Below are 26,340 nucleotides of genomic sequence, written 5' to 3'. Positions count from 1 at the left end.
CCATGCCAGCACCAGGTATGTGGCCGTGTGCTCATGGCAGCGAGTTTGTGTGAATGTTTTCGAGTGAGAGTGTTTATATGTGTGTGTGCCAAAGCAGGTGGGTATGTGTGTATTTTACACACCGAGATTGTTTGTTGGTGTTTCGGGGTCCATGCGTGTGCGTGTGAAAACGAAAGTATTCGGTTTGTTTCAGCCTTTCCACAAAAATGCAGCATTCTGATTGGATCCTTAATATTATGATTCACACATTATGACTGCAACACACCCACACACATCTGCATATCAAAGAAGTCATCTGAGGATAACAGTGTGTGTGCGTATGTTTTTTGATGATCTATGTCAGTGATTCATTCTCCCATTTAACAACATAAAGGAGCACCAATGAACAATTATGCCAAATAAAATCATATTCCTCAAACAGATGTGTGGCTAAAGGAATAGATCACCACAAAAACGAAATAAACGACATCTTTGGGTGAATTATTCCTCATAGACATAATATTTACCAGTGTGCGTTTGTAAAGTCTCTTACCTGACCAGCGTAAGTCATCTTCCACTTTGCACGTCTTCAATGCAGGAGGGTCAATCTGATCTGGCCATAATCCTGCACCAAAAAAATAAAATAAAAATATATACATATTTAATCACTTGTCAACTGGTGAGCTATGAGATACATACAAAACACACACACACACGTGCAATTTATCAAACCAAAATATTAATACAAAATAAATAAAATAAAAAGTATTCATTTGTATTTGCTCTTAAAGATTGCGGTATATTGACACAAATAATAATAAAATAAAATGTAATTCATATGCAGATATAGTATTATGATAAAATGCATAAAAGCAACATAAATATATATTATTGCAATAAGTAACAAAGCACAGTGTGGTACAGTTAAAAAAAATTCGATATACTTTTTTATCCTTTTGATAATATTTTAGATAAATCTATATTGATATTCATGTATTTAAACTGACACAAAAATAATAAAATAAAATTATATATATATATATATATATATATATATATATATATATATATATATATATATATATATATATATATATAATATACAAATACAAAATAATAAACAGCATTTTTACTAACACATATTTTTCCTTGAACATTTTATGAAACATTTAGTATAATGAATTGTTGAATCGGTTTTGAATCAGTTCACTGAACACACTGATTAATGGAAGTCATTTGAACATACCGACACCATTTTTGCTAATGAAGTTTTAACCAGAGATGCTGTTTATTTTGGCAGCAAAATCATCATGATTAGTGAATATTATAACCGCCCAACCCGATCTGTGTGTTTTTATAGGATTGCGACAGAGTGAATTTGTCCACACACGCTCAGTGTGAGAGAGTTGCTAGTGTTTTCATCAAAGGTGCCGAGAAAGACAAACAACGAAATCTTATGCTGGTGTCACATTACACACACACACACACACACACACACACACACACACACACACACACACACACACACACACACACACGCACGCGCACGTTAGAGTTCCATCTTTCAAAATGCATGTGTATGAGTAGATAACTTTGAAATCTTTCTGTTTTGCTGACGAGCCAAGAAAAGTATCAGTGTGTCACGAGGAATGATATTTTGGGTGTCTGTTAAAGGTGTTTGATTATCTCATATCTTATCTTGAGCGTGTGACGCCTGTGTGTATGATCTGAGCACTTAAATCACTCCATCAGCATTAAAACGCAGCTGTCTCGCGTACACACACGCACACGCACACGCACGCACACACACACACAAACAGTCGCTGCACGAGTCTAAAATAAGATACTTTGGGAGTTATAGAGTATGTTTGTGTGTATGTGTGTGTGTGTGTGTGTGTGTGTGTCAGCACACTGAACTGCCAATTTGACATGCAAATGAGTCCTGTTTGCTCTCAGGCCGAGATGAGATAGTTGTTACAAGCTAATCGTTGCAACACACACACCTTCATATGAGATATGAGACGTATGCAACTACATTTTTACATTTTCCGAGAAAAATATGAATGGTGCTTTTCCATGCAAAACTTGCCAACATGATACTAGTCTGTGATTTCTAGGGTGCTCTGGAGGGATGATTGTTACCCAAGCCCGAGTCCCTCCTTTAATACAAGTCTACTGGATTTGGCCATTTAATTTTCTTAAATCATAAATCAGAATAAAAAATACCAGCACGTGTCCTCAACAAGCATTATGGAACAAGCTACATGCCAGAGTTCAATACTTAGGGTAGAGAGTGCAATAGTAATGATGATGCTTGACTTAGCAAACACCATTAATGGCACACTGTTCCCAGTCTCTCTCTCTCTCTGGTTTTCTCTGCACAATGATAAATTCTTCAGTATAAATGCTCTTATTCAGGCCACAGCTGGTGCTTCTGCTGAAAATAAACATCTCACTCAAATATTTTCATTGGCCGTTACACAACGTCAATAACAGACAGATCTCTACTGCTATTAAAGCAGTGTGTTACAGAACCTGTCTGTGAGCAGTACAATATGTGTGTAACTGAAAGCTTTGTGCATCTCTGAGAGGTCTAATGTCCAGGAGTAACTCACTAAAATAGCAACACAACTACCATTAATCCATCCAGACAGTAAGTCTGAAATAAAACAAATATCAGTCGAGAGAGAGAGAGAGAGAGAGAGAGAGAGAGAGAGAGAGAGAGAGAGAGAGAGAGAGAGAGAGAGAGAGAGAGAGAGAGAGAGAGAGAGAGAGAGAGAGAGAGAGAGAGAGAGAGAGAGAGAGAGAGAGAGGAGGCTGTATAATGCTGAGTGGAAATGCAGGCTTTCCTCAGTACCAGCAAAAACAAACACTGCCACCATGAAGTCTGGTTTAATGTCAGATCTTTCTCCACACCTCCTTAAAACACTCAAACACTTTCTGAAGTCCACACACACACTGACAGACAGATACACACACACACACACACACACACACACACACACACATGGTTTTTATACCATACAAACTATACATATCCCCCTACACTGCCCCTGCCCCTAAACTTACCCATCACAGGAAACATTCTGCATTTTTATTTTCTCAATTTTTGATGATTTATAACCCTTTTGAAAAGTGAGGACGGCAGACTGGTCCCCACAATGTAGGCATTTCTCAGGTTTTACGATCCTTATGGGGACATTTGGTCCTCTCAATGTAACATAAACAAGGACACACACACACACACACACACACACACACACACACACACACACACACACACACACACACACACACACACACACACACACACACACACACACACACACACACACACAAACCCATAAAACTATCACAAACTTTCTACATTTTCAAAAAACATCAGTTGTAGTCTGAGACTCAAATGCTTGCCAAAAGACCATTAAGATTATTTGTGATATCGTTGATACTATCATGACGATTAAGGACATTTCCTTCCAGTTCCAGCAGGACACTATAGTTCGTTTATTTAAGTGAGGATAGCAAAATAAAGTAAGTGACATATTATACCCAAAAAATCATCATACTTTGACTACTATTAAAATTGATGCTTTGACCTGACCATGTTTTTATTCTTCAAAATTGCTAATGTGACCTTTTACACCACAGACTGAACTAAATGAAGCATTGATTGGTCATTGGTCGACCTAAATTGGTATTATCTAATTGTGTACTTAAATTAAACAGCTGATTGGTTGATTGAAATACATTACATACCTTTTTTTTTATAAAAGTTATCTGACATTATCAAGATAGATTCGTTATATTTTATTACCATTTTATAAATCATAGTGAATAAACTGTGATAATGTAAGAAATGTTGAAGGTGTCTGAATAAATGTATAATATATATAGTGGAGAAATATATATATAATGAAAAGGATCATTTTTACAAAAACAATTATTTAATAATATCAAAACATATAATTAGCTGTTATATATAACTGTTTTATATTAATATTTATTTAAATTTAATTAAATAATTATAAGTAAATGTCCACATGAAATCTAGTGTAAAAAATAAACTCACAATGCAAAAAAGTAGTCTTCATTGTCTTTATGTAAAAAAAAAAAAAAAACTTTTTAAGAGACATATTTGATGTGTGTGAGGGAGTTACACGGACAGCCTTTGGGATGTGCATGAGCGGCGCGTGAGCAAACACCACACCGCTCTGCCCGCTTGTCCTTTTATTCTCTTCGATGAACTCCCTCTCCATTTTCGTTATGTCTGAAGCATGTTTCTGCATGTTAACTAATGCCAACTTTAATTCGCCTCCCTGCTCCTCTGGCACGACGATAGGTGAGTGTGTGTTTGTGGGACGGCGCTGTGTGCCTTGACAAATCTGTTTAACTATGAACCATGTCTGTGTTTGTGCTGTGAATTTTGTAACTTAATATCTGTTTACAGTCATCAACAATATGCTAACCTCAAGACTCTGGGATGATGCAATCAACACCAGACACACACACACACACACACGGTTTGCATCACTCAGGTGGAATGAGAGACCATCTAATTACAGTGTGATGAAAGTAATAAATCTGATTAAACATGTCTATCTTACACATGTCTGTCTGCAAACCTAATACCACACAGAGCTGTCTGACAGAATGTGTGTCTTAAGATTTAGGTATAAAGTTAGGCAGATGCGAGAGGCAGACAGAGAGGCCGTGCCCTAAGGTGAGAGATAACTATGTTAATATCAGACATAACAGTGAGGTTTTGATGTATCACACACACAGGCCTACAGCAGTGACAGACACGCAGTCTCCCGACCGCTAAAGCTCTGTTAATGTGTTATGTCTGCTTCAGACGTGTATGTCGGCAATCTTGGCCTCTGACAGCTCAATGAAGACATAATTCCTCTCCTAATCCACCTGCAGATATGGATACTAGACGTACTTTACCCGCAGCACACTCCTGATGCGGTAAGTGTAAATCTCCCATTCTTGAGCTCTGGATGAGTCACAGCTTTGGTTTTGCAGGAATGCTTGTGTAAGCGTCCACCCTTCTGAATTTAGGTCAATCTGATGGAGGAATTTACCAAAAACCCCAAACAAAAACACCACTGAAACATTCAGTGCCTCTAATTCACCAGCTTATGATGGATAAACTAGTCATGAATAATGAAGCTTACAAAAGTAACCACATTTTTGTGGATTCTGGTTGACCATTACATCATACCCCTACCAAACATGCCTTGAAAAATAACAAAATAATTTGTCTGATGTTATATATATATATATATATATATATATATATATATATAATTTATGTATAAATATTTAAATCTTTAACTAATTATATAGTAATATAATATATATTTGATATTAATTATAATAAGTGTTTTTGTCTTAACTCTATCCCTGCCAGCGTAAAAAAAAAAAAAAAACGTTGCCAGCCATCGCCAGGGTTTTTGACCACTTTCACAAAAAATGTAATAGCCCATAGAATATTTTGTTTTACGAATATCCGAACATGAAATATATCAAAAGAAAGAGCTGACCCTCTTCTTAAAAAAAAAAAATATATATATATAGAATATGGGTAAGTTTCATAAAAAGCAACAAAATCCGGATCAGATTCAGAGCGATTATCAAACACAGATGGAGTAGATCGAGTCCATCACTCCCCTTAATGCTTGGGCAGTCTCGTAGATCGTCCTGGGTCCACATTTAATTCATTAATATTATATAGTTTATATAGATTTATATGATGTTTAATGTTGATAATCACGTTATTTTACACTGTGCTCATTCAGAAGATGTGTAATAGCGCCCCCTAGCGCCTGACAGTGAAAACACAGAAACACAGAAAATTCTGTGTTTGGCGGGGAAAGAGTACATTTTCTTCACTATATATTATTATGTATTATAAACTATTCTCATATATATATATATATATATATATATATATATATATATATATATATATATATATATATATATATATATATATATATATATATATATATATGATTTGAGTTCAAGTGAGAATGGTCAATAGAATAAAAGAAAGATGAAAGGACCTTCGGGAGCATTTTCTCGCTTTTTGATTGATCGTAGAGAGATGTGAGTCACGACTGCTTAGATAATCGTAAACACACGCCAACTCTGTTAGAGTTTTCACAAAATATGAGCGATTCTGTCTACACTACAGATGCAGCGAGCAAACAAAAACAAATTAAAAAAGGCGAAATTGTTTAACAAAATCAAAGCCAATCAAAACATATATCTAATGTTTGATTTCACTGTGTATCCAGCTTACAAACACTATCCAACTAAAAAATGAGCGAATAAGAGCGAATAAATTCATACGTTTGTGACCCTAATGGTTAAAAGAACCGAATCAAACACTCTTGATCTTTCTTAGCTGAGTCACGACTGCTCAGATGGCTGTAAAAACACACCCGTTTGAGTTCTTTAGAACTGTGAGTGTTTCAGTCTATGCGGCAGAAACAGTGAGCAAACAAGAATGAATAAAAGAAGCACATTTCAGAAACACACACATTGCCGCGTATGAGAACGGGTGGGTGAGTGTAGGGTGGGGTGTGAAATGTGCCTGGGTGTGTGTCTGTTTTAGCGAGAGGGACAGAAAATAGAAAGATAGACTGTAAGCGAAGTGCATACGTGCCTTGGAGAGCGTGAGAGTTTAGCTGTTTTGCTAGCAGACATCATGCTCAAAGGCCTTTACATGCGCGTCTGAGAACGTACCCTCGCCCACTATCACACACGCTGACGTGAGAGCCGAGATCGAGAGGGGTTGCTAGATTCCAGACTTCGAGGTGCGAGTTGTTGTGACGAGCTAACGTCTGACTCAAACAAACACATACACAGGATCTGTAGGGCATTCAGGGACAAAACACACACCTGGTATCTGTGTGGTGCTGGACGGACTGTAATGGGATTGGTGGGGGCGGCCGGTCCCGTTGCCAGGGTTCATCCGCAGACTGGCCCTCTGGAAACGCTCGATGTCACTCAGGCGATCGGAAAACTGCTTATGAGGGTCATCCGGCTTCACACGGTGACCTGCGGAGAGAAATGCAATGGGTTATTAGAATGAGAATGAGCCTGGACATACATTTGACATCCTTCAGACAATTTAGAAAACAATCAAGCCTTGTTATGCGCTTCAATGACTAATTTAGTTTATGCATTACTATAAACATTCCCTCTCTGGTATCATGTGCATACTAGACGATAGCTATTTATAGAAAGCACCCTTTCTCTTTATAAAAAGGGCAGATTTTTATATAGCAATTAAAAATACAATGGGGACACTTTACATAGCCAGCAGCTCACACAGGAAAAAAACACACACAAATGATTCCAATAAAGTTTGACATTAGCATTTTACAAAACTAACAACATCATGTTCTAATAAACATAAAAATACACAAATATTGGGTAAAATGGTCTGGAAAAGAGCTTAAGGCTTTCAGACAGAACTGTGTGTACTCAGTCGTGACTCACATAATGCTTGATGATCCACTGAGGAAACCACCAGGAAAAACCTTGCTACGAGCATGTGTGTGTGTGTGTGTGTGTGTGTTTATCACAGACAATAAGTTGCCATCCCACTTCCATAGCCATTACACACACACACACACACACACACACACAATCTTCACCATCATATGTGTAGTCTAGTCAGCTCTAATGGATGAGTTTAATGTGACTATCAGTGGTGTGTGTGAAGAACATGTGAACATTTTGTGGTTTTTAATGTGGAGTAATGGCTGTATTTGAATGTTTTATTCAGATATAGAGGGATAACAGACGCTGTGATATGGATTTTGTGTGTTCTTGCCCTCTCTTTCACCCAAGGGCAATACATCACTCCACGTTTCTTTTACCCCCGGGGTAATATTTCTGTTAGTTTATCGCTCCCTCCATTTGTTGCCATGCACTGTCTCCCTCTCTCATTCAATCAGTAAATAATCATTTTTTGTACTTTTTGGTTTGTTTATAAAGTGTGAGATAAACAGACACATAATCCCAGAGGAAAGAAAAAAAATTCTCAGCTGTTTCTCCAAGACTACAATGTGATTAAATAGAAAACAGCTAGAGACTTTTGTTTTCCTACTTTTCAGATGTTTCACTTGAGAAAATCTGCAATCAATGTCAAACAAATGTATAATCAAATGATATGAGCTGCTATCCACATTCATTTTCTAATTCTACTGTTTGACTCATTTGTGTCTATTTTTATTTCTCTCAATTCATTTCAGGAAGAAAAACTGAGACAAAGTTAATACTTAAATGCAAAACAACTAATTCACAGCTCTCAATCACAACCAAGTTAAATGCAATGCATATAGTCATAAATATAACTTTTTTTTTTTAGCTTCAGGCATTAACTTTTAGTAAGCATTTGTGTTAAAGATGTACTCTTAAATCACTTCACTGTGACATACTGTCTTCTTGTAAACTCATACACTTAAACCCTTTGTGTTCAGGCACTAGTGTGGGCAGCGTCTCTCCTGGATGGCTGTGGGGTCAAACCCTACATCTGCCCTGCCTACATTCACCCTGTCTGAATTATTATGGATGAATGAATATTTCATAGGTAAGGGGGCACTTAGACAGGAATGTTGACTTTTTGTGAGAATGATATCATAACCACAGGATACACACAGACACACTAATTAGAGTGGATCCTTGTCATACACACACATACACGCACATGCCATGGGGAAATGGTCTGGGATGAACACAACTGCAACAGACACTGTATGATGGAAATATACATGTACATCACAACCTCTTACTAAAAAGATTTTCAAATAAAATTCTCACTCATGTTCATGTTTTTACCATGTGTTATTTTTTCACGTGGCATAGATTTATTTGTACTGAAATACAGTTTGTCACAAAAGTAGAAGCTTTATTGTCAGTTATATTATATATATCAGAATATATACATATATACAAATTATATATTATATACTGTATAAAATAATTATAGGTTATCAATTATCAATGATTTAATGACTCAAAGGCAGTCACTTGAATTGGGTCACTTAATTTGTTTCTGAATAAATCAGTGTTTTCGAACAAATAATTTGAATGAATGATTCAATGACTCACTCATGAATCAGAATGGATAGTCGCCGCCTACTTGTGTAACCATAAAACCAAGAGCACTCTACACAAGTGATGGGAAGATCAGATCATTGTAGAGTCTCTTGTTCGCTCTTGTTCAACAAAATAAAATAAAATAAAATAAAAGTTTTATTCAAGTTTTCATTATATAGCCAGAGATAAAGATAAATTATAAGAAACAAAAATGAGTTGACCACTTGAGTCTTTCATTTGTCATGTGGTCATGAATGACCCCTCACTAATTCACACTAATAATATCAGACAACTACTATTTATCACCAGAAATTCAGTGTAAAAAGACAAATGACCAAACTTGTTAATATGTCTTCCTCATCTTGACGCATTTAGGACACATCCTGCTCTGTTTTAGCATTACAAGTTTCATCGTTGCTCTTCCATAGAGCAAAGCCATCTGACCCACTAACAGTTCTGCGATATAAGCAGTTTAGCTATAGTCATCGTTCATTCGAGTCCGTAGTTTCTGCACATGGAGCATGTGTACACAGAGGCCCTCTCTGCACACTTTCAGCTTTCATACTCGCACTGATCAACTGACTGATACGCCCAGCTTCCTTCCTTCCCTCTCTCTCTCTCTCTCTCTCTCTCTCTCTCTCTCTCTCTCTCCATTCTCTCTCTTTAACGATGAAAATAAAGAAACATATGTTCCCCTTTGGATAGACAGAACACAGGCTCTTTTAGCGCTGCCGGAGCATTTGGGCAGGGCTGAAACATGACATTCGCTGTGGAGGGCCAGACATGTTACGGCGGGCACACTGTTAATATTTGTATGGGTGTCTATAAATGGGGCTGATAGGCACTTGATAACATTGTGAAATTGATCGGCACAGACTGAGGGTAACGCATGCTTTAACTCAACTGACTGAAGAAGGTTTAAAGCTGTAGAAAAATAAGCAGGTTCAAATGGATTTTTTGAGGGACAATCAGACAATCAAAAATATTTTAAAGTACTTATTAGACTTTTAATAATAGCTAAAAAGATCAGAATTGGCAGACCTTTCTAAATGATGGACGTTTACAAACAATTATTTTCATCAATTTTCCTGTGGTATGTGTCAGAAATCCTAGGCCTACTTATGTGCCATTTACAGACAATACACTAATAAAAAGACATGTAAAAATTAAATTAGGTAAATCAATCAAAACACTCATTGTATATAAACTCCGTCTCTCAGTAAACACAGCTTTCAGGGCAGACTGATAAAAAACTTGGATCAACTTGGTATCTTGTAAACAAAGCTTTCATGCAGACTGATAAAACAAACTTGGATCTCCCAAAATGCAAACAAGCACTTCCTATTTTTATGTGCAGTATGCTTCAGATGGTGTGTGTGCAGACTTGGGTATGAGGATGAGAGTAGTCTGAATTTGTTCAGCATTGTTACCATCAGCTCTGAAAATGCATTGTAAAGCATTTCTATATGACTTGAAGTCAATTCATGTAGAGCTCCACCTGTTTTATCCTCCACCGTTGTAGTTGACAGTTGGTGGGACGTGAGTTTGTGCGTACGTCAGGTGTGAAAACCGAGGCCTCAGATGAAAGTGTGCTTCCGTAGTAACGACCGCTGGAGACGTTTCTACATCTGCTAAGATCACTGCACCTGTCTTCTTTTTCGAACCACTCACTCACACACTCACTCTCTATCCATCTGAAAGTTGTCGCGATGTCAGAGCAGTGCGTGACCAATCCCATCAGCCCATGACAGGAAGTGGGTTCGTGCCAGTGAAGTGTGTTGGGCGGTAAACTAAAATCCAGAACAGAGCCTCTATTCAACCTCAAACTGCACAAGCCACTCAGTTTTCAGATTTTTTTTTTTTGCGGCTCAAAAATGTATATTAAGGATATCAAAAGTACACTGGAAGAAAGATGATCATTAAAAAAGTAATTTTTGTACTGATTTCGAATATATGCATGAAAATAAAGAAGAAACAAAAAAATAACTAGATAAATTTAAGCTGCATTTACCTAATTAGAAAATAAAAACAGTCATGTGTAGTGCCATAAGCCATCATTATAGTGGCCTTGAGCATGTCCCTGTAATACGTTGTGCTGTTCTCCTCAAACAGTTCTCGTCAGTTGGAAATTGTAGAAAGAATTCAAATGGTCCCGTGGGAATAAAGAGTCTCTTATATTATTATCTCGGATCCTTGATTCATTTTCTAGGGCAAGTTGGAGCAGGTGAGATAAAGACCCTTCAGTAGTGCCCACATCCATCAGACAAACCTCGAGCCAGAGGCAGTCCCCCACCGCTTCTCGTTTTCTCTGTGTTTGTTACGCCCTCTTTGCTTTTCCTGTTCAGGTCTTATGCAGAAAAAAGCATTTAAAAAGAAGGGCGTAACAAACCCATGTGTTTGTGGGTTTTTGTAACTTCAGTAAGATGTTACATATGTGTTTTTGGATGTGTTCATATATAACAAAATTTACTGAGAATGCATTTTTCAAAAATAATCATAAAACAATCAAGTATTAATGACTCATCATAGAATTATAAAAGACAAGCTCAGAGATGACTTGTTTCACAACTGTTTTTCACACCTATTTCACAACATATATTTCATACTGTGTTATTTGATCATCCTCGTTTTCCTAAATGTGTAAAATAGTCCTTATAATCAATGTATTAGTTGCGATTAATTGCATCCAAACTTTCGACTGGCAGTGTGCATGTCAGTGCTGTTGTATTCACATGTGGACGCACCTGCAAATGAGTGATTTGGTGTTTACTTGGTTTTGGTTGACCTAGTTGTAACTCAAATCAAGAAACCCTTCTGACCCAGATGATATGACAGGCATTTGCACACTGTGTCTTGAAGCAAACATGCATCTGACGGAGGTGTTCTGCTCTCTGCTGGCTGTATGCAGCTGGAATGTTCTGAAATATAATGCCTGGGTTTTATAGGACAAAGGAACGAGCACACTTTGTGTTAAGAGTGTGATTTAGGAGCGCATTCCCGTGCCAAACTAATGAAATTCAAACGCAACTGAGGAATTTCACCCGGCTCTTTAAACGTGCAGCTCTCAGAGGAGACTGACTGTCTGATGGCTTTATTTGAGATTATTCTGGAAGATGGAGTGGAAATTAGGGAGGAGATGACAGAGAAATGAGGTGTTCTGATGAGAACTGATCAAGGTGTTAAAGGGCAGGAAGAGACCCTTGATTTCAAAACGCAAGCGCCCACGCGTGTATGTGCCTGTGACAGGGTTTGATGCAACTGCAGCTTGCAGGAGTGTGAGAACTGATACAGAGATATATCTGTCATACAGAATATGTTTCAGTCTTATAGTTCACACAATTACAATTGTTTGCTTAGCTATCTAAATGAGGACATACCATCGAATATATATAAAATATTCCCCGCTAGTGGTTTTTAAAAATAAGTTGGCTGTTCCCCGCCAGAGTTTTTAATCATTTTTACAAATATTTCATGCCCCCCCCAGATTATTTTGTTGTCTGAGCATGCAATATATTTAAACAAAAAACTGTTTTATTCTAGCTTCATGCATTCTTTTTTATTCAACACTTGAATGTGAGTAAGTTCTGAGCAAAAAGCAGAGAAAATCAAAGACTTTTATCAAAAGTCTACATCTTTTTTATCAAAAGTCTACATCTTTTTTTTTTATCGAAAACTAGATCTGGATCAGATTCAGAACAATCACCAAAACACAGATGGAGAAGATTGAGTCAGTCAACATCCCCTGTAGTTTAATATAGATGATCTTGCTATAGCTTGTTTTTGCATCTTCTTCGCCTGTGTTTTGATCAGGAGATTCAGTATTCTTTCAGGAGATGCATAATAGCGCCCCCTACCATGTAGCAGTGAAAATATGGAAAGCTGTAAAAACTTGTCTTCGACAGGGAAGTGCTTTCTCATAGGCAGGGAAATAGATAAAAGAAATCCTATAATTTAAAGGTTTTGCCAGATCACGCTTCATTTTGAAGACAGTTTTGTCCACAAACTATAGCTAAGCATATGCACACACTGATTAAAAAAAACTAATGCAGTGCAATGATAGTAAAGGTTTTTAGTAAAGGTTATAAAAGTAAATACTAGTAAAATTTTCCTTGTGCTAAAAATGGTCATCCTTTAGATTAGTCTTGACCATCTTCTATCTCAGCCTTATAATCATATGGGTTGTTTATCACTTATAACAACGTTCATTACTTTTTCTCTTGAGACAATCTGCACTGAAATATGCTTCTTAAACTATTCAGATCACACTGGAATGATCAGCGATTTTGTTAAATAAATAAACTTTTTTAAATAAACTCGTTTCTAATAATGCGATTCATCCGAATGATCTCCAGAGTTAGTCAGACTTCCCCACTAATCTTATCTTCAGATCTTCTCATTTATATAAATAATAGAATTTATTCTACTTACTTGTTCAGTTTCTGAACATCAAACAGGCATCATTAATGTGTGGCGGTCATGGTCATATGTATCTGTCTGACGTCAGAAAGTTGTGGAAGTGCGGAACGAGACATGTTAGCAGAAAGTTTTGAGCTTGAAAAGTTATAGTTTTCATGGCACAATGAAGTCTTTTATCTCAAAAGATCAAGGATAAATTGATTCCTCATGATATGACCCATTTAAAATGTTGAAACACTATGCTTTGACAGAGAGAAATTCTCCTTTTCCCAACAAGCTTGGTGTGTGTGTGTGTGTGTGTGTGTGTGCGTGTGTTACTGGAAGTCTGGGCACATCTCGCTTCTTCAATTAGGCTATTTGCAGAATTTTCCTCACTGTTAAAAATGGCAGAAAAATAAACAGATGATTCACTATAATGTTCCCGTAACACTCCTCCCTCTCCTTTCTGTCTCTCCTACCCAATGCCTCTCAGATGTTTATCATGCACTGTGAGGTGCTTTATTATGCTACTTCATTAAATTAGTCTTTAAAGCTGCTAATGGTGTATGCTGGTTCAAGGAATAAACAAGGAAGTTCACTAACACAGGTTGAGCTTGGAAGATGACGGATGGAGAAATTAGCCTAAGTGTGTGTGTGACTGGGGTGGGGTGTAGATACCCCAGTGTCTCTCGTCAGCCTTTGTCGAGTTTATCCCTCAAAGAAAAGTAAATATGCCTGGGAGGTGAAGATAATGAGGACAGAATCATCCTTTATATCCTCAAAGACACGCTGAGCTGTCCAGCTCTAGGATCTGCAAGGATCCACTGCATGCATGCTAAAGCAGCCATGCACACATTCAGAGGCTAAATCTGCACTGCATGCTTGACCATTTGTTTTCACTGTAATGAAACGTCTGTTCATTTTTCAAATGCATTCCATTCATTTGCCATCCGATATTGGCTCTATTCATATTTCGCGTCAGTGGTGACGAAAGCTGCCACTCGCCGTTAGCGATGTCCACTAGCGCTGCTTTGATGAAACATTCTTATGATGCATAGATAGCAACACGACTGTTAATAGCATTAGTGTGATGATACCACCATTGAAAATTGCAGAATGCATGCACAAATGTTCTCCCATAGGAACGAAAAAAATGTCTCAAATGAAGAAAAATACAGCAGATATGATCCCAGCATATAATTGGGCTTTCCCAGACAGCCTAGGAGTTGTATTTATACTCTACTCTAACTTTTTTCATCTTCACTATGCAGAACTATATTTTACGGGTGTGGCATGCATTATTTAATGGATGACACACCTGGCAGGTGTTTTATGCACACACATACATAGTAATGTATGCAAGTACACTCCTTTATTTACAGAAACAGAATGATATCTGTGGAAAAATAACACAGCAATTGATATTGTTAACAGATTTACATGCCCTCTACGAGCTGTGTGCCAAAATGCAAATACAGTCAAACCTGAAATCCCTGACTATAATCTTCTCTTCTCTTCTCTTCTCTTCTCTTCTCTTCTCTTCTCTTCTCTTCTCTTCTCTTCTCTTCTCTTCTCTTCTCTTCTCTTCTCTTCTCTTCTCTTCTCTTCTCTTCAAATCTATTCAACTGACATCTGTGCTCAAATGCTACATAAGCTTTTATTAGAACAAATTTTTGCAATTAATTCTAACAAACTGGTGAATTTTTTTTGTTGTTGCATGCATCTCTCTTTAAAATTAATGCTGCTTGGTTTACATTTTTAGGCAATAACAGTTATGCACATTGAACAAAATTTTTGCGTAGGATTTGGTGAACAATTTTCACTCAGAATTGGCTGGTAAATTTAAGTGCGACTAAAGTGCCCAAATATTTCTGGGGACACTTTATCTACGCTAGTTATGAAGAGTGTTCATTATTTCAAGATGCCTGTGTTTCTGAATGTGTGTTTGTGTGTGTGTGTGTGTGTGTGTGTGTGTGTGTGTGTGTGTGTGTGTGTGTGTGTGTGTGTGTGTGTGCCTGTTTATGTGGTTTATGTGGACACAAATTTGTATAACTACATGGGTATTACACTGGTATTACACTATAAATGTGGTTTATGAGGACATATCAAATGTCCTCATAATTCAAATGGCCTTAAAAACATACTAAATGATGTTTTTTTGAGAAAGTAAAAATGCAGAATGTTTCCTGTGATGGGTAGGTTTAGGGGTAGGGGCAGTGTAAAGGGATAGAAAATACGGTTTGTACAGTATAAAAACCATTACGCCTATGGAGAGTCCCTGTAAACCACATAGACCAACATGTGTGTGTGTGTGTGTGTGTGTGTGTGTGATGGGGGGGTCCCGTCTATCAGGTTTATCAACTTCGCAGGTAAACATTAATGAGGTATTATTCTATTGGCAGCACTATCAAAGTACACACACAGCCTCAGTCAGCCCGCGCCTGGGGGAGGAGAGGGTGTGGTTTTTCTCATGAAAGATGCCATCAACACAACATATCTGACAAAAGTAGACACACACACAAACGCCAGCGCACATTCACACACAAACAGCAAATTAACAACACAATGAATTCAAAGACTTCAGTCTATCATTTTGGCACACACACACTAGTTTTCAGCATTATGGGAAGATCACTTAGGTTCAGACTGCAGGTAAAAGTGGGCCAAATATGAATGTATTTATTTTTGTTCATAGGGTGACTCAGATCTGTGACACGCATTTTGTCACGACAGTGTGAACAGCACAAGCCACATGGAATCCGATCTTTTCAATTCTGATTTGGGCCACTTCCATGTAATGCAGGTCAGGTTTTTCAATGCAACCGCCGTATGAACAGTCATACTGGAATTCATGAGACTTTTACTTCACTGTAGGGCGCACATGGGAGTCACTTCAAAAATGTTACATTCCCAAAGTTATCAAGAGGTAGTCAGTGACAGGACAGTGATGTGTCAGACTCACTCACAACTTGCAAGTCTTATAGTGACAGCTCTATATACAAGCAAAACTTGAAGGCTTGTATCATAAATGTTTAAAAAAGATGCACTCTTTTTTCATTTACTCGCCTTTCAATTCGCTGGCTTCTGTAGCAGATCAATCTATAAATAAACACGTAATCACTTGCTTCCTGCGTGATGTCTTTTTATCATTCTTTTGCACTTATGTGTCAGTTAAGGACCATGATCTGTTAAAAAAAATCGGATCTGAGCACTAAATCCGAAATTAGCACTTGTGTGTGTGTTCCGATCACTTCCATACACTTGCAGACATGGGCAAGTATTTTTGCCGGGTTTCATTTTGCACTGGGCGAAAAAACATTTTTCTAACATCACAGATTATTATTTATCATTTATTAAAAACAGTTTTTCATATTACGTGTCTCATATTCATTGCATCGAGTCCGAAGTAATTTCCCCTACTCCAAGTCTAATAGAAACGCGCCATAACCACTCACACAATTTCCCACTGCATTGTGTCTGAAGCACCTGTTCATTAGTGATAGTTGAGTGAGCGTATGCTACAGGTCAGGCACGTTATGGCAATGTGACCCGCTCTACAGGAAACAGCTCTAAACAATCACTACAGGCCAAACATCAGTCAGTCAACATGATAAATATGACATGCATGAGGAAATCTAGCATTACACACAACAAAAGGATAAACTAAGCGCCGGCTTATTTTGCATGTACTTTGCATCATTACATGTCATTGCATTTTACAAATTATAAAACCCAAGTGGCATGTGGTCATGTGATGCTAGACTAGAGCCATTCAAAAGACCTAACTGGGTACATTTTTGCCACATTTCAAACATTACAAAAAAAAAAAAAAAACGTATAAAGAAAATGAAGCCATTTTAGGGCCATCAGAATTGTTTACATCGTTTGCATTATTTTAATTATTACATTTTCTCTCAAAATAAGATGTCATTGCTGTAATACAGAAAAAGATATTATAATACAATTGTACATATGTATTATTTATATATATATACACACAAAATTTTGATCCTAACATCAAGCTTTCTCTTTAAGCAAAATATAATTTCTTTATGTTTTCTTCTTTTTGGGGGAGAAAATAAGAGCCTGGCATGCTCTTGACATCATTCATGGGATTCCCCGAACATCCCTTTTTGCACCCACAAAGTTTCACAATTTTTTTTTTTTTTTTTTGAACACTTTGATTTAAAACCAAACATTTAAAACCAAACAAAACTGTGGTTTTGCTTGAAACACTTACTTGTGCTATCCTACTTTAAATACCACTTTGTTTAATATCTAGTGCAATTAAATAAATTCATTACTGTGTCCAAAAAATTTTGGGGGGCTATTGCACGAACAAATATGACAACAACAAAAAACAGCTCTGTAAACAGCAGGACCGACTACCCTTCATCTCTCGCTCTCCCTGGTTGTGGTCACGGCTGCATTAGTGTTATGGATCTGTACCCCTAGCAGGCCTTCAGCGCTGTGTTAATTCAACGGCTCTAATGCGGTCAGGCACTGCTGACCCTGTTGGTCAGAGAGAGTGGCCACTTTCATTGAACCCTCTGTGTTTGCGGCTCAGAGACGCACCCTTACTCTCTGTGCCCGAAAGGCTTAATAACACACCACAACTGACATCTGAGGTTGGCAACCATCTAGACCACGAAGGACTGTTCGCTGTTTAATATTAACACATGCTGCTGTGCAGGTATGTATAAACCCAAACACGAGAATACGGAGACATCGAAATTAACACTTACTCACAGAAATACACTGTACGGTAAGTTTTGGGAACACACACACACACACACACACACACACACACACACACACACACACACACACACACACACACACACACACACACACACACACACACAGTGGCTCTACTCCCTGGTATCATCTACGGATGACTCATAGGTCTTTTAAAGCCGCCTGTGTTCTGAAAATAATTCAAATACTCATCGCCCCTTCTGAATGCTCCACCTAACATAGTATAATATCAAAACTATTACGTACCCTCACCGATTTAGCTACAGAATGCAACACAGTTTGCAATAATCATACCTGCTATAATACAAAAAGAAAATCTCCAGGCACCAAGTGATTGTCTAATCTGTTTTACTTGGCACATGTTCTAAAGACGGCTCATCTGGGGTTTTACAGTAAATAACACGGTATAAAGCAGACACAAAGGAGAGACTATCTCATCTCATATCACCTCCTCAAATACGTCCCCTCGCTATCAAACAGTGCTTCTTTCACCGCAAAAGAAATGCAGTTTTAACAGAGTTGTGATCTGCAGTCTAGCATGAAATTATATGCAGGCAATGCATCAATAAAGCAGACAATACATCCTTCTTTGCATTCTGCACTGGTTGCATGCACAAAGAAACACACAGCATGACCAGTGTAGTCCAAATCACACAATAAATCAGCTCAAATGAACGGCGTTTGAGTTTAAGCAGAAAATTGTCATGCAAAGATGTGGTTACTAAACCAAGACAATGTTGTCATTGTCTGGAAACGGCCTTACACCTCGGATATCGCTCTTTTTGATAATCATTCAGGGGAATTGTACTCACGTCTTGGCTCTCGAGGTCCGTCCACGGTGACTTTAATAGCACGGTGGTATGTGGCGACCTGGGGTGGGCCAGTGAACACTGTGATGGTCAATGTGAAGCTCTTTCCTGAGGACCACAGGAACACACAGATACAATGTCACTTGTCGGTTTGAAAAGGTATTGCTTGATCCAAAAATCTGACAATAAATTCATTCAATCCAAGAAATAAGCATAAGCATTCCCAAATCAATCTTGTTAACATGTTCTTAATATGTAGCTTGAGTGATGTTGCCATTAAAGCAAACTAAATTTAAATTAAACCTTTCTCTAAAAAATATTATGCAGATATTCAAATTTGTAAAGAAAAATGGGAAAACAGAGCTAAATATAAGCAAGTGGTTTCAGATTTTTTAACCCCAATGTTGGTATGTTGAGTGTAGCAGTGACAAAACCGGGAAAGAATTTGTGGTTTACAACAATAACAGATATAGTCCAGTCAGTATTTTAGCAATGTGCAGATGACAAAATAATCTTCATATGATATTTGCATACTTTTCCTAAGTTGTAAAGTGGCATACGGGACTATCTATGCATGGTTGAAAAAAAATAACTAACTCATAACGTTGCCCATACCGGAAAAAGCCTCAGGTAAAGATAGAAACACCCTCAGGCTGCATGAAATAAAGATTCATGCACAATCCCAGTGAGGTGGGTCACATACAGCTGGGAGAAATGAATGAGTTTCCTCTGAAAAGAGACAGCACTACTGCTTTGATGCGCTTTCAAATGCGTTTATGATGTGGATTAGTCAGACAATGTGTTCCAGATTGTTCCCGGGACTCCGCTGTGTCTGTGTGGATGTGTGTGCGTGCATGCGTGTGTGTGTGATCTCTAAATGCAATGAAGCTGCGCTTTGAGGGGGAGAAAGCCATGGCTTGTATGAGGGCTATGAGGGTGGGGTAATTGACTGCAGAAATGAAAGGTACTTTTAATTCGCACACTACGGCGCTTTCCACTCATCCGTCTGCAACTATTTAAAGTGTAACATTTACAGGAAAAATGTGAGCGCGAGGAGCGGGGCCAAAAGGAAAACGACGAGAAGGAAAAGCTTGTGAAAGAATGTGAGCTATGTAAGAGGTAGGGAGTTTTTAGGTGTGTAAACAAGATGGTTTGTAAAGCACAAATCGTTTCAGAAAAATTCTGCTGAGGGGAAATTATTTCTCTGGGACAAGTAACTGAAGGATGCTGTTTTATATTTTTGCTCCACAATTTGTTTTACGAAATCTACATAAAAAATTCATGTCAGTTTATGCATTTCAGGAGTTGTGTCCCTGACTGTCTTTGTCTAAATAAAGAAAAATTAACTGCTATGCTTTCGATTTATTTCTTTTTTTTTTTTTATCACATTGTTGTTTGATTCCAACCACATGCATACATCAGACCACAGACAGACAGACAGATACACAAACAGATTGGTAGATGTGGCACCTCTCCCGCTCCTGCCCACGAAGCGCAGGTCATTGAACCGCGCCACCTGGTTCTTCATGACGGCAGACGCGTTTCTCAGCTCCGCGGAATAATTCTCATCATTTCCCGCCATCACCGTGACCAGAGTCCCGTCAGGAACATCACCCAGAGCCACCACCTGACAAACACACAGAGAAACCCAACAAACCTAATCAGCAACACAAACAAACCCAACAAACCCCAAACAAAGCAAATCCGGGTTGCAACCCTCAAAATAATTATTACAATATAATCTTTCTCATGCACTGAAATGCGTATGACTATAATGTATTGGCGGATAATGTTAATATTCTATTTAGATGCATATGACATATTTAAGACTTGAAGATGATTAGCTCCGCGAGAACTGAGATATAATCAGATATAGGCCTAATCTAGCCTATAAGAAGCAATTTTATTCAAATTACTTTTGACACAATTTCACGGTTGTGAAATATAAAATACATCATATTTAGAAATGAATAACAATTGCATATAGCCTAATAGTATTATTTTCGCAAATAAAACATTATAAAAGAAACGATGTTGTTGCGATAATTACAAAAATATTGTTATATTTCCAATTTATTATATTATTATTATTATTATTATTATTAATAATAATAATAATAATAATAATAATAATAATAATAATAAAACAACAACAACAATAAAAGTTCCATTCAAAGTCTCGAATGGAGAAAAAAGTACCGAATTGTCTGTGATTTGTTCATATTCTGTTCATATTATCAGACAAGCAGAAATATATCAGCACGCTATCAAAAAAGGGGAACAAATATATTTAATCTGCGAGCAGTGTTTAAATTATTCAGTGATATAAAGGCTATATATATATATTTTTTTTTTTTGTCAGTAGCCTATTCCAGGGCACGAACTGGTAAATTAAACTTGGCACGCGCAACAGAATTGCGTTTTGGCGCCCCTATAGTTAACCAAACTATCTTACAGATATTTAAAAACACATTTTTTTTTACTGGATAATGACATATAAATATGTAAAAAATTATTAAAAAAGAGTACTCAATTTGTAGATGTTCCGGTACTGACCCTAACGGAAAACGCTCGCGCAACCTATGGTTGCTATGGTTATCTCCTCAGGAGAGCACGAGTACTGCTCTCGAGCAGCTATTTGGCGCGTTCTGGCTGACTTTTTAACAGAGCCATGAAATAAGTTATATTAAAGAAAATAATTTACCTTAAAGGCCACAGGCAGAGTTTTGTTGCACCTCCAGTGTGAAGGCAGGACCGAGCAGAGAAAGTTTGGGCTGTCCGTGCGCACCAGCTCTCCGGCGTGATCGGCCAGCACGTCCACCACGGAGCGGCTCTCCACAGGCCGCCCGGACCGCAGTGGACCCGGTGCGCTCATACTCGGGCTCTCGGGCACTTTTGGGCACGGGAACGAGGCGGAGGGCGGCGTGAACCGTCTGCTCGTGCTCGGGTCTACGGGAATATGCATTACAACAGATTACAAATGAGACCCCGCGAAGAGCTCAGTCACCCAAGTGAAGTAAGTACAGAAAGTCCGTGGTACTGGACACGGAAAACTCCTCCGTGATCGTTTACTTTGCGCTTCAGTGTCCCACAAAAGGATGCAGAAGCGTTAAAGCGCGCTTGAGTTTCCCACTGACTTCAGCAAAAACCAAAAAACCGCAAGCACACACATTCGCGCGCGCACACACTCTCGTGCTGCAACTGCGAACTCTCAACGCATATGAAACTATTGTTTTAAAATGCACTTATTAAATGGCATTTATTCCAGAGTGTGCACGGCACGTCTGTGCTGCTCCTGGATGTCAGTTTTACTTTCAGAGCGATACTTTCAGTCCTATCAGTCCAGAGTCTCCGAAAATAAAGTCCATCCAAATTAATCCCACAGTTTCAGAAGAGTTTCTGCAATCAAGTCTCCTTTAGATGTCAAATGTTATGTTTCCAAATGAATGTTCAAGCGTAAAAGTGAGTAAAAAGGAGAAAAAAGTCAGACGTGTATGCACGCTAACGCGGCGCTCTGCGCTATGCAGACAAGAGTTATTTACTCATCTCATTATAGCCTGGAGTACGCTGAGCGCTCCACCAATCAGCGATCAGGGCTGGGTCTAACCGACCAATCAGCGAACAGGGCCGGGTTTGATGCACTCATCAAACGCGCCGAAGCAAAACTGAAAGCTCCTCAGCGATGAACTTAATGAACAATCAATAAATATTTGAATTCTCTCCTCACATGCTATGGCACATAATGGATGAAGGTTTAGAGTCTGCCAGGTGTAAACTTTAAAAACCACAGACAAAATTAAAATATTTTTGGTTGGTTATTTATGTCTGTGTGCCAGTTTATCTTTAGCCTATATTGTTTTTGTAAAAAAAAATAATAAAAAAATAATGTATAATGTATTGAGCAATCAAAAAAAATAAATAACATTAAGTTTCTGCTTCAGCAAATAACTTTCAAACACAATTAGGAGGGCAAAACAGCAGCAATAACAATAATTAAACACATTCAGTCGCAACGTTTAATTTGTGATAACATTAAAAACATATGTTCGCTTATAAAAAATGATAATGTGGAGAAATGTCTGGTCTATCTTCCATGTAGTGCTGAATTCATTTAATTAATGGGCCTGCCCCATCATAACAATACAACAATAATTATGATAATTTATTTTATGAGTCTCACACGGTTTTTAATTAGAATCTAATGAGCTCTTGTGTGGTTGACACACCCTGAGCTCAGGCTGTCGCCACTAGTAGGCGCATGTGTCGTTTAAAAACCTTCAGTGGCTCCTCAAAAAGTGATATAAAGCAACATCAAACTGACACTGAATGCAAAGTGGAAAAGACAGAGAGAAAGGCAGAAAATAAAATTACAGATTATTTACTGATTATCATCAGTTACAGCTGCTCATATGATATAGCCTATAGCCTAATTCATCTTTTTCTATAGAGTTTGCCAGTTTTCCCGATTCTTCCAAAGGTTATTCGTGCAAGCCAACAGAAAATGTGCTCATGTCCTTTAAAACTGACGCTAAAAACGCGACAAAATTAACCCACTGCTGAAGCATCGTTTCAGGTGGGAGTGCAACAGATTACCCCTCCACAAATGACCCGACAGACAGCTAATGCAATAGCCTATAGTGCATATTGCATTACAATATTTATTGCATAATAGCCTATTGAGTAAAAAAAATGGTTTTACTCCGGCTAAAGAATTTAAATGCAATCAGAAATGCAATGTTTTTCTTATATATTTATTTTAAACACAAATGTAATTATTATTAGGACATGTTTCCTATATATTTAAATTGTATTACCATTTAAAAGGATCTACTGACTACAATTGAAGCCAACAGAAATGTTTTTACAGTAGTCATTTGCAATTTTAACAGTGGATTTATTCGTGACGGCCATTAATATTATTTTACTCTGCTTTTATTCGTTATGTTCTTTGCTCATCGAGTGTGTTTCAGCGAGCTATTTATGTGCAGTGGGCTTGAGGTTTGCCTCGTGCTGGCAGGATTCGTGCCAGAGTTCTGCGGGCTTACATGCTGAAGATGAGCTCAGTTTGAAACCAGCGTTTGGTTACATGAGAGGACAATCACTCACTTAAAACACAACAACAAACAAAGAAAAACAAATACACGTGTGCTTAATAATTAGGAATGAATTATTATAATAAAAACAACATCAACCGTGTAAATATAATACAAATCGTTTTTTTTAGTAGCCTATTATTATCATCATCAAAGAATCAGTTTTTTCTTCTTCTGTTTTTTCGCAGGATTTTTGTCGTTTTACCATGATGCTTATCTTGATCGATGCAGGGAAATAATGTGAATATAGAACAGTCTCACCCACGCTGGTCTGAGAGTGCAAAAATGTGCATCTCAAGATCATTTGCATATTTCATCAACATCTGCTCGGTGGACTTGCATGCATCTTCCTCTTTTTACGCCTTCACATTTCCACCCGCTCGCTGGATTGAGTAATATTGTCGAAATAGAAGCACATGTTGACGTGTTGCACACACTCCCTAAACACTTTAAATAAAGCAGAATATGTTGATTAATCACAGCAATGACTGAGTCCCGTTTTACATCATATTTCCTCTCTAAGAACTAGAAAATGTAATTATTTCTAATGAACAATGCATTTCAAATAGGCCTATATATGCGGCGTTGTATTGTTGCGCGCTTGTTATTCTTATTCTTATTATTATAGGCTACGAATAATATGTAGTAGCTTAATATATGCTATAGCATGCAAATATATTCGTAGACCAAATTTAAACGACTGCTAAATGATTTACCCACATGCAATTATTAATTTATTTTTTGGAGCGCAATCTGTCAAGATTGCGTAAAGTAGCTTTGGCGACATCTTTCTAAATATTAGTCATATTAAAAAAAAACAAAAAAAACAACAACAAAAAAACCTGTTGAAACATACAAAAGAATAGGAGTACTTTCATAAAGACACTGTAACATAAATTGTTATTCGGATCACGAAAGTGCCTCCCCAAACACAAGCTGGTAAGCGGTCGTTGTGGATGCATATATCGGTGAGTTTTCAGCATCTGTTCATTATTAATATGTGACCGCACGCGCTCAGACTGACTCCGCGCGGCTGTCATATTCAGACTCCGCGCGCAGTTTCTACGGTTACAGTCGCGCAGCAACGTGCCCTCCCTAATGACGCGCGTCCCTCTGATATGTGATCCGAGCGAGGCGCAGCTTACAGCCCGCGTCAAATACACATCGAGTAATCAAGCGCTGAGAAATGATGTGAGTTGATACAAAGCGCCACGAGCCCTCAAAAACAGCCTAAAGTTCAAACAATAAAAAAAGATATGCCAGACACAGACTCAGAGCGCGCCCACATGCCTTCATTCTTTACAAGGGTATGAGGTTAAATGCCTCCAAGAGTAAAATATCCCTTTGATTTGATTTTTTCCCCAAAAACTGAACAGCAACAAAATCCACCACAGCTCTTTCCCAAACCTGCTTGTCACTTTGCATTGCACAAGCTTCCTGACTGAATGAAGTCACTGCATTTAATGTCGTAATTTTTTTTAAACATTAGTGTTGCAGATTCATAATAAGAATCCAAATATCATTTAAATGCTAAGACAAGCACAGCAAACCTCCTTGGTTTCCTCTTGTACTCATTTACATAAAGAAAAAAAGGGCTGTGAATGGTCCCTCCCTTTCAGACTCGCAAAAATGCAAACTATAAAAGAAACGGTAAAACTTTATTTTACAGTGTCCTTATTGCATATGTTACATGTACTAACTATAACAGTAAATTATGCTTAATTACATGCAACCAAATCCTAATCCAACCCTAACCCTGTGCAGATCATATTATTAATAAGTACTTAAATGTATAATCATATAATAAAGTAACCAAATAAACTATTCATTTAAAAAAGTAAATGGCATGAAACATTAAATGAGTTTATGATTACAGTAAAGCACTATATACTTTATTTTAGATAAGTATGATGTAATAAAGAAGGAAATTGTGTACATTTTATAAAATATATTAAAGTAATTGTTCAACAAAAGTTAAAGGGAAGTTTTTTGTATTTTTTTTTTTTTTTTTTTTAAGTTGAGTCTAAACACGTTACATGGGAGGAAACAAAAAGCATTTGGTTGGCAGAGGATCGACACAGTAACAAACTGCTTTCCATTATGGGAGGGAAATAGATTTATTGCAAAGGATGTGCAACGTGGGCTCATACTGTCTGCTCCAATCAAAATGAAGACGTAATACTGCAGCT

The 26,340-nt window shown here is 37.7% G+C and overlaps 1 protein-coding gene across 2 annotated transcripts in view; it reads right to left on the bottom strand.

Annotated features, from left to right (window-relative positions):
* Positions 1–26,340, bottom strand: part of runx3 (RUNX family transcription factor 3) — a 73,973-nt gene that overhangs the window by 11,347 nt on the left and 36,286 nt on the right. For both annotated transcript variants that reach the window (XM_067420639.1, XM_067420640.1), the window contains exons 3-7: positions 21,763–22,007; positions 20,529–20,685; positions 19,062–19,166; positions 6,889–7,047; positions 533–604 (exon numbers count right to left, since the gene is read on the bottom strand). In XM_067420639.1, coding sequence (XP_067276740.1) covers positions 533–604; positions 6,889–7,047; positions 19,062–19,166; positions 20,529–20,685; positions 21,763–22,007 — 738 coding nt within the window. The remainder of the gene's footprint in view (positions 1–532; positions 605–6,888; positions 7,048–19,061; positions 19,167–20,528; positions 20,686–21,762; positions 22,008–26,340) is intronic.

The sequence above is a fragment of the Pseudorasbora parva genome, chromosome 17, assembly GCF_024679245.1.
Source record: "Pseudorasbora parva isolate DD20220531a chromosome 17, ASM2467924v1, whole genome shotgun sequence".
NCBI classification, from domain to species: domain Eukaryota; kingdom Metazoa; phylum Chordata; class Actinopteri; order Cypriniformes; family Gobionidae; genus Pseudorasbora; species Pseudorasbora parva.
The sequence above is the reverse complement of the archived record's forward strand: the minus strand, read 5'-3'. Positions and strand labels throughout refer to the sequence as shown.